The sequence below is a fragment of the Cricetulus griseus genome (assembly GCF_003668045.3).
Source record: "Cricetulus griseus strain 17A/GY chromosome 1 unlocalized genomic scaffold, alternate assembly CriGri-PICRH-1.0 chr1_0, whole genome shotgun sequence".
NCBI lineage: Eukaryota > Metazoa > Chordata > Mammalia > Rodentia > Cricetidae > Cricetulus > Cricetulus griseus.
Window position 1 is genome coordinate 259,475,499 of NW_023276806.1, and position 18,335 is coordinate 259,493,833.

At 50.3% G+C, this 18,335-nt stretch overlaps 2 protein-coding genes across 2 annotated transcripts in view; one reads left to right on the top strand and one right to left on the bottom strand.

Annotated features, from left to right (window-relative positions):
• Positions 1–5,693, top strand: part of Abcg1 (ATP binding cassette subfamily G member 1) — a 38,118-nt gene extending 32,425 nt beyond the window's left edge. Inside the window, exons 13-14 of the mRNA XM_027394400.2 lie at positions 1,763–1,881; positions 2,914–5,693. Of these exons, the coding sequence (XP_027250201.1) occupies positions 1,763–1,881; positions 2,914–3,142 (348 nt within the window). The 3' untranslated portion in view covers positions 3,143–5,693. The remainder of the gene's footprint in view (positions 1–1,762; positions 1,882–2,913) is intronic.
• A 7,374-nt stretch (positions 5,694–13,067) lies between these two features.
• Positions 13,068–18,335, bottom strand: Tff3 (trefoil factor 3). Its single transcript, XM_027394182.2, has 3 exons — positions 18,254–18,335; positions 16,385–16,531; positions 13,068–13,213 (listed from the first exon to the last, which is right to left on the bottom strand). Exons 1-3 carry the CDS (start codon positions 18,333–18,335, stop codon positions 13,068–13,070), a joined length of 375 nt encoding a protein of 124 aa, XP_027249983.1.

Genomic DNA, 18,335 nt, shown 5'->3' on the forward strand with positions numbered 1-18,335 from the left:
ACATGAATAGTCTACACACTGCACAAACCCAGACATGAATAGTCTACACACTTCACAAACCCAGACATGAGTAGTCTACACACTGCACAAACCCAGAATAAGTAGACTACACACTACACAAACCCAGACATGAGTAGTCTACACACTGGACAAACCTAGACATGAGTAGTCTACACACTGCACAAACCCAGACATGAGTAGTCTACATACTGCACAAAACCAGACACAAGTAGTCTACACACTGCACAAACCCAGACATGAGTAGCCTACAAACTACACAAACCCAGACATGAATAGTCCACACACTGCACAAACCCAGACATGAGTAGTCTACACACTGAACAAACCCAGACATGAGTAGCCTATAGTGCACATGTCCAGACATGAGTAGCCTACAATGCACATGCTCAGACATGAGAAGCCTACAATGCACATGCTCAGACATGAGTGCCCTGCAGTGCTTTCTAAGTGTCAGCATATGTAGTACCAAGCACACCCCAGAACCCCATTTTACAGGTGGGGAAGACTAAGGACCAGAGATGCCTCGATTGGCTGGCATTGCACAGCTGGTGTAGAGGCCAAGCTCTCCATACCTCTGCTCTTGCCTCTGTAGGTCCACTTGACCACTCTGTGGCACTCCAATGGTGGGCACCCACTCTTCACCCCACCCTGGGCCTCACATAGCCGTCCTCTGTCTCCTTGAACCTGGTCTCATCTCCAACCCCCAGTTACCTCCCTGTCCTTACAAACCAAAGCCACCGCAGGCTCTTGAGGCTCCATGCCATGCGCCAAGGGCTCCTGGGTGCCACATGCTTCCCAGTTCACCTCCAGTTCCTCAACAATGGCTCCCTGGCCTCCAGGGTCCAGGTTCCTCACTCAGAGGTGGGAGCAGCCATGGTGTCTGCCTCATAGCATTGCCATAAGAAGACAACACTCTGAAGAAAGGTCTGGGACATACCAGCCCCAGATCAGGCTCGCAGAACAACATCTGTCACCCCCATGTGGACCTCCCACCCCAGTGTAGCTCATGTACCCACAGGTCGGAACCATGCTGTCCTCATAGATGGCTTTACCCCTGTGTTGGCCGTCCCCACCACTTCACCCTCTCAGACCCTTGTCCACCCTTCCTCTGAGAGCTTTGCAGCCCAGGGAGTCTATCTGACTAGGTGCTGGATGTCCTTTAAGCTTGTGTACACACAGCATGTACAGCACACACAGCATGCTCATCACCTCTATACTCTAGACTCTTTCCCTCGGAGCCTGGCCAGTGGCAACAGCTACTTGCCAGTCTGCCAGGTAGGGCCTTCCAGTGGGTCCCATGGGCTCCTTGAAACCTGCCTCTGGCATTTTGTGCCACTTCTGGTTGGTGACAGCATCTCTCCTTCTAGGTGGGACCCCTAGAGAGGTGTCCCTACCCAATTGTCAGCTCCAGAGACAGCTCTAAATTGTTCACTACAGTCCCTCAAACGTCATTCCCAGCAAGTGTTGGCCTCTGTCCTCAGGACATAAATGTTTATTTTGTTCAGTCCCCTTCCTCAGCTGAGGTTACAGGCAGGGTCCCTCTTCAGGAGATTAACTTCTGGCCCTTCCAGGGAACATTCTTGGCCATCTTCCTGGTCTTGGCCAGCCCAGGAAGACACTGGCCCTTTGAGATTCCTCCTTTCCAGCCACTGGGGATGTCCCCAGGGTCACCTGAGTGGGTGGGATATCCTCCGCCCCCTCCAGTGAGTATTCTTCATGTCTCCATCCTGTCTCTCTCCAGGTCGCAACATTTGTGGGTCCTGTGACTGCCATTCCTGTCCTGCTCTTCTCAGGATTCTTTGTCAGTTTTGACACGATCCCAACCTACCTACAGTGGATGTCCTATATCTCCTATGTCAGGTACACATGGGCAGTGGTGGTGGAAGGAGCAGGCCCAGGAATTGAGTGGCTGGTGAGGGAAGGAGGGACTCACAAAAGCCACTGCCTGGCTGCCCACTGAATCTGCATCCCGACTCCAAGAATATGCCTTCATGTTTTCCTTAGTTGGCGCCTCTCCTCCCCAGTGCACACAGGTGCACACAGACTCAGCCTCTGAAGATGCTGTGACATGCCCTCACATTCTGGCCATTTCCAAGGGTGCGTCCCTATTTTATGTAAAAGTGCCACAGTGAGATCCTGATTATAAAACCTAAACAAGGCACAACAAAGGCGCATTGTGTCCTCTCTGAAACATCTCAGCGCCTTCCAGCAGGAGTTTCCTGCTCTTTGGGTCCAGGGTCTAGCCCTCTGCTGAGTGGCTCTGCACACTGGCCATTCCCTGGGCAGTCCTTAGTACTTGGCCTGTGTCCTCATTCCCACCCCCAGCTGCAGCCATTTCCCTGCACCACAAAGGTCCATGCTGAGAACAGTGCTGCTTTCCTTGAGTGTCAGCTTAGGCCCCTTTGCATTGTTCAGGAGAACAAGACAGACACAAAGCCCTTGTACAGAGTTTCAGCTGCCCGTGCGCTTGCCAATTCTGGGAAACCAGAGACCAGCGCCTTTCTTCTAAAGATTGGTGCTTTTGTTCTGCAAGACAAGGCTGGACCGGCGGGGGCTTTATTTATATGTGCCGGTGTTCTCGCCACGATATCCAACTCATAACTAGACCTAACAGTGAAAAGGTGTGCAGGATTGGAAGGAAGCCAAATACAGTTTTTTTATTTATTGCCCCAGTGGATTAAATATAGTTCCTTCCATTTTGCATATTCTCTGGTGGCCTTGGAAGAAACAGGTTTGGAAACAAAGGTAGGAGGCTGCTAGGGTGTTGTCTTAGGAAGATGGCTATGAAGTCAGGAAGCAGTGCACAGGAGGGGGCCCCTGAGAGAGGAAAGCCAGCAAGCAGAGTGACCTTCCGCAACGGATTCCCTTCACACCCGTTGCTGCTCTTTCTAGATACGGCTTCGAGGGGGTCATCCTCTCCATTTACGGCTTAGACCGGGAGGATCTGCACTGCGACATTGCTGAGACGTGCCACTTCCAGAAGTCAGAGGCCATCCTGCGGGAGCTGGATGTGGAGAATGCCAAACTGTACCTGGACTTCATCGTCTTAGGCATCTTCTTCGTCTCCCTGCGGCTCATTGCCTATTTTGTCCTGAGATACAAAATCCGGGCCGAGAGGTAAAACACCTGCAGGCCGGCAAGGAGGCAAAGCAGACATTGTGACCAAGGGCACTGCTGGGAGGCAGCAGTGTACCTGCTCCTGGTGACACAGACTCTCCCGACCTAACCTGGAGGCCACGCAGGTCGATGGTGACCAGTGCTCAGCGCCTCCGCCCACTGGGTTGGAACTGTTCGTTTCCTTTTCTAGCTTTAACTAGGAAGAAGTAGGACGGTTGGGGTTTTTTACATGCAGGATTTAAAACACAACTGGCACAGAATGTCATCCTGTGGTCTAGCTGGGGACAAGAGGCTTCCTCAGTAGATTCCTCCTGGACTCCAGGACGCACTGGCCCTGGATGAGCAGTGTTGGCCATGTTGGTTCCCCAGAGAGGTGGATATCCTGGGGAAAGTCCACACATGCAGGAGTCCGCTTGGTGACTATCGTTTCTTATGATTTCCATCTTTCTAAAGTTCATCTCATTTCTGATGAAGTCACTTTCCGAGCCAAAGTCGATAAATTTCATTCATTTTGAGAGATTGTATCTTTTCAGTACTTCTTGAGGACTGATTCAGGGTGTGAAAGGTGTGTTTTGCTTAGAAATAGAAGAGTCCCACGTAGCCACCAAGTGGGGCTCATAGACACAACCACAGAAGGTCAGACGTGGGCTCCAGGCGAGGAAGACCACCATACCAGCTGCGCTGGGCCGGCAGGGACTAAGAGTGATGCCAACAGTGCTGAGGGGGATGCTAGCAGGCTCTTTCCAGACCTTTCTTTCTCACATGTTTCTATTTTAAGCAAAATAGATGATGTCTTCCTAGTTTTCTGGCCACTTTCATTTTGCCCAAAAAATACATAGGTCAATTTTGTTGATTTTTAAAGAACATTTTCCCTTTCTTCATGAATCACATTAACTACCTCCACTGAGCCTGGGAAGCCGGCCGGGGACACATTAGGTGTGTCCCTCGAAATGCAGGGGGTGGCAAGGGGGCACCGGTGAGGGGCAGGCCGGCTAAGTCAAAGGGGAGGTGCCATGGATGTCCCCTTTATGAAAACACAGCTGCTTGCTTCTAGAGCGCCGCCATCCTGGGATGGAGTCTCCTGCAAAAGCCTGTATTGTTATGGGTGGGTCTGTTTACCCCTGTGAGCCTCAGTTTCCACGCCTGTAAGTAATTGCACTAGATGATGTTCTAGCAGGTCCTGAGATTCCTCGGTTGTGGCCTTGAAGTTTTCATATCTTACTTGTAGAGAATGATAAGGGTCCGAATTTTACTTAAACGCATGGATGTGCTTTGGAAAATATTTAGAGATTCTTTTTATTTTTTTCACTCCTAGATCTTTTATAGAAAACACAATTGAAATGCATATTACAATGTAATTTTCAGTTTGCTTGTTCTATACAAACATGGCATTGCCTTCTAGATTCAGCTTTTAACCAGGGACATGATCCGCCTTTATAAAAAGTCTTCATTTGAAAAAGAAAAAAGTCTTCATTTAATTTCAAGATGTTAGGTATCGCATATCTCATCCAGAGCGGAACTGTGCACTGTCGGCTGAGAGTGTTAAAAGGGAGCTGGGTGGTCAGATCTCAGACTTGTTGAGGTCAGAGCCAAAGAACCCATTCCTCCTGTGTCTCCACTTACCGGTTAATGTAACGGGTCATGCTTGGCAGGACGTGCCAGGGGCTGAGTTTCTCCACTAAGACTGCTCTGAGTCCAGTCAAAGAGGCAGAGGCAGAGGGCCATGTTTCATATCTGGAAGAGTGCCTCACCCTCTGGAGGAGTTCTTTCCTGTGCAGGCCACTGTGAACAGCTTGTCACCACCCCTGAGTAAGTGAGGGTGTGATGAGGTCCTTCCATAGGGCAGAGTCTGAGCTCACGACACCAGAGCTGGTCGGCTGCTGACTGGCAAGATGGCAAGGGCAGTTGTGAAAGGACATTAACCAGAACAGACATGGGATCAGAAGTCACTCCGCAGGACAGCACTGCTCAGTTGTTCTGCAGACCTGAGGAAAGCTAACAGCCATACTAGGGGATGCTACATCCTTGTCCCTCATCCAGTGTCCACAGGTGCCCAGGTGTATGGCTCTGCCTACCACCATACATAGCCTGGATTCCAGAGACAAGTCTGGATTTTCTAGATCATTCCCTTTTCTTCCTCTTCCTGTTTGTCTCTGTCGTGGCAGGAGGTATCCGGTGGTGTGTGCCCTTCCTGACTTTGATGTTAAAGTCAAACTTCCCTTGCAGTTGGGTTCCATGTGACTCTAAGGACCCAGGCCTTCCTTTTATCTCTAGCTGAGTTCCTTCTATTGACAGGAAGGGTTCCATCAGGAGGCTACACCACCTCCTCATGTTAGCAGAGTAAAAACAAAAGTCCAAAGACTGCATTTTCAGGGACCTCATCCAAGAGTGAGGCCTGTGGGGCTCTACCAGGCTGAAGTTCAGACAAGGCTGGGTGCAAGGGTGGGGCTGCTATCCTCTGTCCAGCCCCCCTCCTTTGTCCATCCTGTCCCACCTCCTCCCCTGGCCTCTCCTGCTTCTGCCCTTTGTGAAGAGAGAGTTGAACTCTCCAGGGGTTCCCCCAGGGAGAGGAAGTAGATGCTAGAATCTTCCTTCCTCGTGGGGCGGGGGGGGGGGGGTGCACCATTAAGACCAGAAAATGGAACATACAGCTTTTTGGTAAAACCACATCTTAGAAGCCCAAAGAAAGGTCATTTTATCAAGGGCAGACAACAGAGGGGCAAAACGCCTCTGGGTGTGTCCGTGAGAACAGTAAAACAGTGGAGGTGACCACCTTCCTCCGGGAGTGTCTGGGCACTGTGCAGCCCCATCTGACTTCTCCATCCTCCAAACCTTCACTGAGCTGCTTTCCCTGTGTCATTTCAAACCCTGGGTCAGGGAAGGCACCTTTCTCAGGCCTGGTCTCAGTGGGCAGCCGCTTCACTCTCCTTATCCATGTAGCGCTGAGGCGGGGAGGGGCTGGCAAGGGGCCGAGGGGCCCCTGCTCTCTGGCTTTTCCAGCTGTCACTGTTCAAACAGTGTAAACAGACCGGGAGTGCTGAGACACCAGTGTAACACCAGTGCAGTAGCTGTCTACTCGGTCACTCGTTCTACCACTGAAGAGGAGGCCAGGATGAGAGGCCAGTCTGCTCTTTGTCAGAGGGGACTTACATCCAGGTGCCCACCATGAATGTCACTAGCCCACCTCGGGGCCTACCTCGCCTGTGTCTTAGTGGAGGTGGTCCTGTTCTCTCCTGTCTGAGCTTCCCAAGGCAACAGTAGTGGACCACTTCAGGTCAGAGACACAGGTGTGTCCATGCACTTGGGCTTGAGTGTCTATACATGAATTTGCATGCACGCTCGTGTGCAAGCTCATATGTGCACACGTGCAGGCCTGCTCCACACATGTTGGATCGTGTCATTCTGTGTCTCTCCCTTCGTGTCAGCCTCCAAGCCCTTCCCCATCACCTTTACTCCAAGGAGGAACAAGAAAATTCATCTGTGCCTGTGGTACAATGGGAAATCCATTGAGGCTATTGATAGACACCAGCTAACGGAAAGGCAAGCAGAACCCAGCCGGGGAGCTTGACTGTGGACTGTGTCAATATAAAGTTACACACTTGGAAGAAATAAAGACTGCAAATAAAATATTTTATATAAAATTTTTACAGGCATTCAGTGTCAGATCCGTGTTTCCACTGTCCGAAAATGCATGCTCTGCCCGGTAAGAGTTCTGATTGGCTGCATGGGCCAATCAGAGTCGGCCTGCTCTCTCCAGCACTTTCTATGCATCTGTCTTTAAGTTGTGTTCCCCTAGATGTCCCCTGACCCATGTACTCTGCTGTGATCATGTGGCCATGGTCTCCAGCATCACCAGGTGAGGTTCGAGCCCCTGGAACATGAAGGCTGTCACCACGGCAACCCCATAGGCACAGCCAATACAGCCCTGCCCATTGCTCCTCCCATGCTCTAGGATTGGGGCGGCTGCATCAGGAAGTGTCCTGCTCAGGGCTCTGCTTCTGCAGGAGATAGGTTTTTGGGCTTACGCTTGGGTTCTGGGAAGCAGATGCTTGTCAGCCAGGAAGCCCTCTTGTGGCTGTGTGTGGTCCTTTTGAGATCTGGGCTCCCAAGCTCTCAGCCAGGTGACCTACTGGAATTTAACTTTTGAAGAACAGCAGTGGCCTAGGGCCAAGGTTTCAAACTACACTCATTCCCATCTCCATGATACAGCAGAGACCCTGATGGGTAGGTCAAAAGGGTACACTCCAATGTCTCCTGCAGTGTCCTACAACATGGGAGAAAGGGTGGCAAGTTAGCATGGTGAGTGTGGCCCAGGCTTGGGCATTCTCTCTTGTCCATTGTTGGGTATTACCTGGGCATGGGCATGCCCTCCTGTCCATTGTTGGGTGTGGCCTGGGCATGGGCATGACCTCCTGTCCATGTCTCCCTGTGTCCTCTTGTTTCACTAGGCCACCTACCCTCCTGAGGTCACCTCACAGTACAGAGTTAAGCCTCCTGGTGGTTCTGAAACAAACCAACTGAGGGAATACACTCAGGACCCTTAGGGGATACCTGGATCTCAGTGCCGCTGCAGATGCCCCCAGATGTACTCTGATGTACCTACGACAAAGTTATTTCTAAATTAGAGACAGCAAGAGATTGACGGCATTCGCCACTGATAGTTAGAGTGGTCTTGACAATATGCTGTATTAAAAGTTGGGCAAATATGGTCTCCCTCCCACTGTTTCAAAGTAACTTCAGTATTTTCTGATCATGGTTGACCATGGGTAACTGAAACTGGACAGGTTAGACAAAGGTGCCCAAGACGCCATGAGGAGATGACACACCCCTGACTCTGTGCGAGTCTTAAACTCCCCGGTGACCATTCAGTGCCCTGCCCTTTCCTGCTTCCATCCTGCAGAGAAGTGATTTGTCTTGAGCCCCACTTCCCATTGTCTCTGTGCCAACACTGCCCCTTTCTCTAGCAAATGTTTGCAGCTTTTGCAGGGTGCTAGAGGCCAGCGAGGAAGCCAATCCTATGTGCAGTCTGCATGATTGATTCCAAGGGGCAGGGGCTATGCTGCGGCACTGATACCTGTGCAACCTCAGGACCATCCCTGGCATCAAGGGGAGACAAGAGTCTAACCATGTGTCTCCCCCATCCTGGTCATCAGTGGGTGCAGCCCCAGGTCCCTCCAGCTCAAATGATCACTGCAAAGTAGAGAGCCAGGAAAGCAAGGAGAAAGGCCCCCTTATTTGACACAAATGCAGAGCTGCACAAGCCCATACCCTGCTCTATAAGGCTTCAGGTGTCTCGGAGGCACAGGTACACTCTGGGGCTCTCTGACTCAGAGTTGTGCCTCTCTCTCTAAGATGCTGTCATAACACTCCCGCCACCTCTGTCTTTCAGGTCCACGAGTAATGTCACTGAGATGCGTTTGGGGACAGCCTTTCCACCATGAGATCTTGCAAAGGGCATGAGCCCACTCCTGTCTTACGGTTTCTGTTGCTGTGATGAAACACCATGATCAAAGCAACTTGGGGAGGCAAGGGCTTATTTGGCTTGTTTCCATACCATTGTTCATCACTGAAGGAAGTCAGGGCAGGAACTCAAACAGGGCAGGAAGCTGGAGGCAGGAGCTGATGCAGCTGATGCTTATTCCCCATGACCTGGCTCGCCCAGGACCACCAGCTCAGGGATGATACCGGGCACAATGGGCTGGGCCTTCCTTATCAATCACTAAGAAAATGCTCTATGGGCTTGCCTACAACCCTATCTTGCAGAGGAATCTTCTCAATCGAGGTTCCCTCCTCTCAAATGGTTTTAGTTGGTATTACGTTGACATAAAACCACCCAACACAACTCCATAGGCAGAGCAGCAAACCTTGGTATGAACCCATGGCTCCTTCAATGAGGTCTCTCAATGCAGCAGTGCTGGTCAAAGACCATGCTTCTCAACCAGTGGGTTGTAGCCTAAGACCATTGGAAAACACAGATATTTGCATTACCATTTATAACAGTAGCAGAATTACAGGTTGAAGCAGAAATGAAAATAGTTTTATGGTTGAGGGTCCACAACATGAGGAATTTGTATTAAAGAGTCACAGCATTGAAGTTGAGAAGCGCTGGCCCAAACCTTCCTCCCCTGAACACACCATACAGCAGCTCTCAAAGCTCCCAGCAAGCTCTTCTAAATGGAGTTGCTGGGTAGGAGAGGAGGCAGGCTCACCTTTTTGTGGGCTGTCACCCCTCCTAGGGAACCTGATAGCCACATCCTTTGCTGGGTGAGATGCATCCTGCTCTTTAAGGACAATGACAAATGCATGTAGGTGCCCAAGGGTGCCCTCTAGTGGCCACGGGGTCGCACACTCTGTGTGGAGCAGATCTGGGAGGCAGATTAGGGTTGGAGATAGGATAGGGAAGAGGGTTACAAGTTGGAAAGGCTGCTGTGACCAGGCCGATGGGGGCAAGGACAGCTACAGAGAAAAACAAGTATTAATCCCTGTACCCAGAGAGAAGGCTGGAAACAGAACATGGTCAGCCTGGAAGAGAACTAGCCACCTCAAAAGTGACAGGCAGGATCCCGGCAGCACACACTCAAATCTCAGAGCAGAAACTCAGATTCTGCCAGAGTGGAAAATTAACAGAGAGGGGTGGGGGGTTGATAGTCACACTATTTGTTCTTTTTTGTTTGTTTGTTTGTTTTGCTTTCTTGAGGCAGGATCTTGCTATGTAGCTCTGCCCAGCCTGTATGTAACTTATTGTATGACTAAACAGACTTTGAATTTGCAGGATACTTCTGCCTCTGCCTCTGCCTCCCCACTGCCTCTATGGTATCAACCAATTTATTGAATCTCCCTTTATAGTATACACTCATTCTGTTCCTCTAGAGAACCCCAGCTAACACAAACACACATGTGTGCGGGAGCACACACACACACACACATACACACACACACACACACACACACACACACACACACACACGGTACCCTCTCCACATCACATTCCATAATCAAGTCTGCACACAAACTTTTGAAAACATCATTCATTCCTATTAAGTATGAGAAGTGAAGGGATAAGCTACTTAATGAATATGCATTGGTATGACCACACCCCAGGGGATGTAATGAGGGACCAGGATGCCAGAGCAGAGCCCCTGCACAAGATCACCAAAAGCAGGAGCCCTCACATGCTGTGTGGGCAGCTGTGAAGTGTGGAATCACTACACTGGAAAGGACACCTTGCCTATAGCTCCATGCTAGGTTAATGCAGGACACTGTGACCAGAAAACAAAAGCAGCTTCCTTGACTATTTTATTCTTTGTCAACTTGACTTGAGGTTGATTGGTATGGGAAGAGGAAACCTCAATTGAAAAAATGAGACTCGCCTGTGGGCAAATCACTGGGGTATTTTATTGATGACTGATTGATATGGGAGGGAGAAGCCCACTGTGGTACTGCCACCTGTAGGCAAGTGGTCCTGGGTTATATGAGAAAGCAGGCTGAGCAAGCCATGGGGACCAGCCAGGAAGCAGCATTTCTCCATGGCCTCTGCTTCAGTTCTGGTTCTAGGATCCTGGCTTAAGTTCCCTCAATATGGACCTTAACCTGTAAACAAATCAGCTTTTCCTCCTGGGTTGTTTCAGGTCATGGTGTTTATCAGAGCAACAGAGAAACAAACTAGGGCATAACCTATGTCATGATGCAATATATAGCGGGGCCTGGATTCAAATCATGACAACAGGTTTGCAGCCACCATGAGCACACAGGACCCTGGATAATCACAGGCAGAGGCAGGACTCTATTGGAGGACACTTGGCACATCACAGACTTTCACCATCGATGGCCTGTGTCCACACGTTCATATGACACTCACAAATGCACCCCAAGTTTCCAAACACCCAATTCAGTAAGGCTATGTCTCTGAGCCCTAATCCACCCCAAGCCCTAGACAGGGAGCAGCACAAATATGGGCTTGGATGGGGGATGCCTATCTTTGGCTTACCTGTGTCCCACAGCTCCCACAGGACAAAAAGGGCATGCTGCAGGGTGACACTGGACTTGTCAACCACATCCAGGAAGGTCTCAGCACCTTGCTGGCTCAAGTCACAGTGTCAGAGGGTGTATAAAAACCATAGGACACCACACAGTCCAAAGCCACTCAAGGAAATGGTTGGCTCAGGGTTGGGACTCTCTCAGGAGGCAGGGAAATTTAGGAAGCTAAAAAGTGGATAATAAGAGGTGAGGAGCAGCAGTCACTCCAGGCTGCCAGCAGAGGGCGGTGTGGAGCCATGTGAGTTCTACTCAAGGTTCTGATACAGTCCTGATGGGCTCACAGCTGCCTTCACTTAGGACTAGAAGACACTCCCAAAAATTCTAAGGAGAATGCCTGGGCTCCTGGAGCGTTGCCAGATTGCCTTCAGCTGAGCCCACACCACCTTTCCCGAGGCCCTGAATTCCCATGGCCAGGGAGGGCCAGGCAGAGGTAGATTGGTAGGTGCTGCAGGCAAAGGGAGATGAGGGCCAGGCCTGCTGCACCCCCAGGAGAGCAAAGGAAGTTCAGTGTACCAGTCCCACAGAGAAGGGGTGCCTCCCTCAGAGTGACATCGACCAGATGCTTTGAATAAGGACCAGAGAGTGACAAGATTCGGTTTTCTTCTATGAGCTTCAGACAGGAAGGTGGCCAGTGTACCTGAACTGTGACAGGTTAGTAGAGCCAAGCTGGAATGCTGAAGTTCAGATGCTATGAACCTTTACAAACAGCCCCTCTGGAACTGGGTTTACATTGATCTGTATGATGCAAACATGAACTTTAAGAGTCAGAGGTTTTCTAAAGGCTTGGGGGTGCTTAACCTCCAAAGACAACCAAATCAGACCTCCTACTTGTGTGTAAGGAGACAGAACCTGACCCCTCCTGCCAGCTTGGAAGGCCCTGAGCTGTTAACCCTGGCATGGGCCTTCTCCATCTGTCTCCATACACCCAGGGACTTCGGACTCCCCGTGGGGACCTCTGGGGCCCTGTTCTCTTATTTCCAGGACCTCTCTAATTGGATTTCTTTACAACACTGAGAGGACACCTCTGCAACAGGACACTAAAGAAGCTTGCCCCTATGCTTGGGTTTACTGACTAGTTCCCCTAGGTCCCTCCCTTCACCAAGCAGAGCAGGAACAAGGGTGAAGGAATCCAGGCACTTACCCCACATGACAATGTGCAGGGGACACCAGAGAGCTCAGTGCTCAAGCTCACACCTTCAGATACCGTTTAAAATTGAGACTCAGGCCGGAGACACAGTTTAGTAGTTAAGACTGAGATGAACCCAAAAGTGTCCTTCCTGGGCTTGGCAGGTAGACAGCTAGAAGGGCCACTTTGGATTCTAAACAGGGACATCCTGGCAACCCCACTCTAAGCCAGGGCTTGGGACATAATGTGTCCAGTTATATTTGAGCCTAGGGCAGTGACACTTCACTTCTGATGTGCTGCCCAGAGCTCTGAAGGTGGGAGTTCCCAAGTCCAAGGTCACTAAGCAGGGTAGGGACTAGGCTGAAGTGCTATGTAAACTATTCACCTTGCATGGAAATGTACAGAAAACCAGCCATCAAGTTAGATATCAGCATTTAAAACATCAAAAGTAATGCAGAGAGAGGCAACAAACAAAGTGTCAAAATTCTGCACTTGGATAACAGTGTCCCACTTGGACACTGTAATACTGGCCCTGCTCCCAATAAATCTTTATAAAAGCAAATAGGTGCCAGAAAGACAGGGGGCTTTGCCTATCATACAGGCTCAAACATCTGTCTCCAGACTTTGCTGTCTTATGAGGGCTGGATACCTACTGTTTCCCTTGTGCATCTGGGGTGTGACAGTCACTCTACCCGTCAGTCTGATAGGCTTTCTATGTGAAAAGCTGATTTGGGGCTTTTCAATTCCCAAAGATCACATTGAGTCATCATTCCAAGTGCACGGGGACCAAGGCCTTTTCCAAGGAGAAGAAACCATGGAACCCCAGCTCATCGAGAAGCAATGTTTTCTGGCCCCTGTGCTGTGTAATTGGGACATAGAGTAGCATGGATGATGTGGCCTCCAGAGGGTGCCCTGTGGGAGCCGAGCTAAGGATCAGCCATGCAGCACAAGCAGGAGCCTCCAAACTCGAAATCCCACAGTGGGCGCAGAGAAAGACACACAAGGAAATGAAGGTGGGGGACCAAACAGCTGAGGCACTGGGTAGGGATGTGAGATGCAGACCCTTGTTCTGTGCCTATTAAAAGCAGGGTGCACCTGTAGTGAGGCAGATGTTAAATAGATGAATACAGACAAGGACAGAATAGTAGGTGCTTTTCATAGTATGCTTTCTTAATAAGAAAGATGTAAAGGATTTGTAAATCTTGTAGGAGGGATGTTTTTTGTTTGTTGGTTGGTTGGTTTGTTACCTTCTCAGCTTAAAGAGAAAATGTGCTGCTGAAGGATCTACCTGCCTGCTGTCCTGGTTAGCTCTAACTCAATTTGATAGTCTAGAGTCACATGTGAAAGCAGTCTCAGCTGAGGGCATTTTGACATCAGATGGGCCTTCCTGGGACTGGGGCAGGGATTGTCTGTCTTGTTCATTGATGTAGAAGAGCACAACCCCCACCGGGCATTGGTGGTGCATGCCTTTAATCCCAGCACTTGGGAGGTAGAGGCAGGAGGATCTCTGTGAGTTCAAGACCAGCCTGGTCTACAAGAACTAGTTCCAGAACATCCTCCAAAGCCACAGAGAAACCCTGTCTTGAAAAACCAAAAAAAAGAAAAAAAAAGAAGAAGGAGGAGGAGGAGGAGGAAGATGAGGAGGAGGAGGAAGGAGGAGGAGGAGCACAGCCCACCTTGGGTCACACCATCTCTGGGATTTATAAGCAAGTCAACTGAGCAGGAGACCAAGATTGCCAGCAGGAGGCATCCTTCCTGGTTTCCGCTTCAAGTTCCTGCTTGAGTTCCCTCAGTGATGGGACTGTGACCTGGAAGGGTCAGCCAGATAAGCCCTTCCTCCCCAGAGTTGATTTATCTCAGAGTGTTTCATCACAGCAATAGAGGGAACTCAGAAGCTTGCCTTGAGGGCTCCTGGCTGGAGGCTCTGGCTCTCAGTGTGTTGCAGGAACTTAGGGTCAGTTCCCCATGACCCTGAGATAACCTGTCCTGAGTGTAATGTGACCCTTCACCACCAACACCCCAAGAATGACAGAAATATACACAAGAGCAGAGGTCTCAGCAATCAGAGCAGCCTTGTGCTGAGTGTGGGGTCTTTATTCTTCAGGACTCCAGGCTCTTATAATGGCCAGCAGCAGAGAGAGCAGAGCAGGGATGAGTGCTGCCCTCAGCCACACCTCCTGCAGGGGTCCAGGGTGCAGAGCTTCCTTCCCAGAGCTTGGATTGCTTCAAAATGTGCATTCTGGGAAGAAAAGAAAGGTCAAGGTGAATGGGTCATCCCCACCAGGGTTGCCTGGCTTACAAGACCAGCACCTGGCTGCCTTCTTCTGGAGTCACCGGGCAATGTGAACCTTCCAAAGCCTGCAAGAGGCACTGTGCATCCTTGCTGGCATCACCAAGCAAGATAATTGGACCTCTGGTGGTCCTTGCAGGGGTAGTGAGATAGTACCTGGAAGGGAGCCAGAGCCAAGTGACCTGCCAATCTTTGGGCAATGGCCAGCTCCTGCCACTGCCTCTGACTATCCTCAGTCCTCCCCTGGCTCTGCTGAAGGAGAGGAGCCTGCCCATGGCACACCTCCATTCAGCTGGGGCACTGTAGTCTGTTACCAGGCCGTAGTGCACATCTGGCCTCTTTGGGTGCCAGCCCAGGAAGGTGGCTTGTAGAGATGTGACCTCTTAGAAGGTGAGCCAGCATTTGGTTGTGACAGATGGCTCACAGTAGGTGCCCCACTAAGATGTGGTGGGTTAGGCTTGGGTAAAACAGGGTTGGCAAGACACCCATGTGCCTGGACATCTGCTGTTTGCACATGACCTAACCCAGCGATTCTCAGGGTATTTGTCTTGCAACACCCTCCCTTCCTAGAGAGGGTAAGAGAGGCAGGAGAGCAGGGAGGAACAAGGGCACAAGCACAGTCATCTGTCCACTGATCTGCTGTGAGCATGTCAGGTGACAAGGAACTATAGATGTTTGATAAAAACAGGCTCAAAATCAGTCCAGTGCCACAGCTCCATGGTGACTCTGCTTCACACCAGTTTCCACCGTGTGTGTGTGTGTGTGTGTGTGTGTGTGTGTGTGTGTGTGTGTGTGTGTGTGGAGAGAGAGAGAGAGAGAGAGAGAGAGAGAGAGAGAGAGAGACAGAGAGAGAGAGAGAGACAGAGAGAGAGACAGAGAGAGAGACAGAGAGACAGACACACAGAAGGAGAGAGACAAAGAGACACAGAGAGACAGAGAGACAGCGAGAGTGAGAGAGAGCAAGAGAGAGAGAGAGAGACAGAGAGACACACATAGAGAGACAGATAGAGAGACAGAGAGAGAGCAAGAGAGAGAGAGAGAGAGAGAGAGAGAGAGAGAGAGAGAGAGCCTGCATCCTACTTGTATGTTGGGGGAGGAGTTTAGGCAGAAATCAGACTAAAGTTTTGTTCCTCAGGAGACATTTGCATTGTTTTGTGTGTGTGAGTGTGTGTGTGTGTGTGTGTGTGTGTGTGTGTGTACATGTATGTATATCTCTACATTTATTTAATTTGTATGTGTGCATATGTGAAGGGAGGCATGCCAGTGCACAGTGCACGGTCAGAAGACACTTGGTGGAGTCAGTTCCCTTCAGTTCAGCCCCATATGGGTTTCAGGAATGGAACCCATGTCACCAGGCTGGGCAGCAAGTGCCTTTATCTGCTGAGCCACCTCCCTAGTGCTACCTTGCTGTTGAGACAGGGTCTTTACTGGCCTGGATCTCACCAGGCTAGACTGACTGGTCAACCTAGAGAAATGCCTGTGTCTGTCTACCTAGTAATGAGAGGGTCCAAGCATGTACCATCACCACACATGACTTTTTGACATGGTGTCAAGAATCAACTCATGTCCTCGTGCTTGTGTGGGAAGCATTTTCCTGACTGGGTCATCTCCCTGGCCTTCGGAACACATGTTTATATTTTATAGAAAGGGCCAGCCACTGGTCACTTGCTGTCCCTGATATGAGGTCTCCCATGTGAGTCCTCCAACACGGAATAGTGACAATGCTGTTGTCCTGCTAAGGTCCAGCCACATGGAAGGACAGAGCTGCCCTGGGTACCACCGGTTGGCCTTACCTGTCTCCTGCAGGGGCTTGAAGCACCAGGGCACATTACGGATGCTGGAGTCAAAGCAGCAGCCACGGTTGTTGCACTGCTCTTCAGTGACGCTGGGGTAGCCACAGTCCACCCTGACTTTTGCTGGGACCATACACTGGTTTGGAGCTGTCCAAATGAAACCCAGTCAGCTGCCAGACTACATGTTTGAGGTTCCTTCCTGCAGAACCCTCTCCACCCTTCCTCCTGATTTCAAAGACAGTGACAGTGTTGCCCCACAGGGGATGTCCAGAGAAAAGCAGTTCATTGTGAGTGAAGCTCCCTGGATGTCCCCGACAGTGAAGAGTGGGAATCCTGAGCTAAAATCATCCTGGGCTGTTGTTAGTTCTTTTCTGAGTTGTTGACCACCCATCACTGAACCTGACAAGCATCCTTTGACTGTCAGGTGAAACCACTGGAATGTGTTGCCCTAACAGACCCCTAGCTGCTACCACCCCAAAGCTAACAATGTGACCGTATAACATCAGAAGCTGTGGCAAAGCCCCCATCCTCTGTTGTAGCCCTCACATCCCCTTCTGTGTACTCGGCAAATGCCTGAATTTAGGACAATCTTTTGTTGTGTCTATAGAGCTTCTTGCTGCTACTATCATGGTGAAAGGGACATTTTCCTGGCCATAGCCACTCATATTGACTGGTGATAAATCTTTTTTTTTTTTTTTTTGAGACAGGATCTCATGTAGCCCAGGCTGGCCTTGAACTTGCTGCACACTCATGGATTTGGAAAGATAGCTCTGGTTTACACATACTACTGAATGCTAACTCAAGGAACTTGGCCATTTGCCCAGTGTCCCTCACTTGGCTTAATTATTCCACCTGGTCAGAAAGTCATGAATGGGTCTATATACCCTTCAGCTGGCAGGGTCCCCAGGAATCTAGATGCCCTTCAACTGGCACTGTCCATGGGAATCCAGGGACTCCTGAACCCCGGAACAAGGTCCCTTCCTTAATAGATCCATGAGAACTTCCCCTCCACAGGGGAAAGTGTCCCAGGAGGTTTCATGCCATAGGGAAGAATGCCATGTGGACTGTTCTAATGTCTCTGCTTCAGAATCCACCACATGGCGGTTAGCTTGTCCCGTCCAAGCTGTGACCTTCCTCCATCTCCAGTGTCCATGCTTCATGGTCACATGCTTGTCCGTATGTGACCCAAAGCCTGCCTTCTCCCACCTGCTGATTTCCACGATGAAAGTGGAAGCCCAGCAAACTTCCACAGCTCCCCCTCCTCATTGGATCCATCATGCCTTCTTCAGTTACTCCAGACCTTGACCTGGGGCTCTAAGTGACCTTTTCAAACTTCAACCTGGCATCAGCTTCCAGATGCTCTTACATGCTTGGGGCATGTCTTCACCTTGGACAGGTGTGACCTGGCGAAGGTCATACACGATGTCTCTCAGCTTGGCTCCTCTCACCCAGAACTGTGATTCAGTGGTTTCTCTAAACTATGTGGAACTTCTACTGCCTTCTTAACTGTTTACTTTTTGTTCTGGTAACTCACCAGGACGGTGTTTAAAGACTATCCCAGCTCAGAAATCTCCAATAAAGAAGAGAATGAGAGGCACTGAGCACCAGCCATCCCACCCACCGCAGCCCTGGTTCCCACCCAGCTGCAGACTCTGGCTGAGGAGGAGAGAGGATGCTCACTGAGCATCCATTATCTTGTCTGTGAAATGGGACAGAAAGAGCCACTGTGTAGCACTGCTGCAAGAAAACAGGTGCCTGGTAAATGGTAATTAGTTATTAAATTGATGTACAAGGTAGACAGGTGTTCTGTGTCCCTCCCCCTGCTGAGAGCTCCCAGCCTGGTACCCAGGGACCCAGATAGGTACTTACACAGGCCAACATACTCTGCAGCTATCCCAGAGGACCCTGCAAGCAGGACCAGCAGCATTAGCCAGAGGGCTCTGGTCTCCAT

Coding starts and splice junctions, on each gene's coding strand:
- Tff3 (XM_027394182.2), bottom strand. CDS start 18,335: ATGGAGACCAGAGCCCTCTGGCTAATGCTGCTGGTCCTGCTTGCAGGG. Junction 16,532..18,253: donor TGCAGAGTATGTTGGCCTGT/GTAAGTACCTAT, acceptor TCATTTGGACAG/CTCCAAACCAGTGTATGGTC. Junction 13,214..16,384: donor CAAGCCCCTGCAGGAGACAG/GTAAGGCCAACC, acceptor CGGCTCCCACAG/GGCACCCTCTGGAGGCCACA.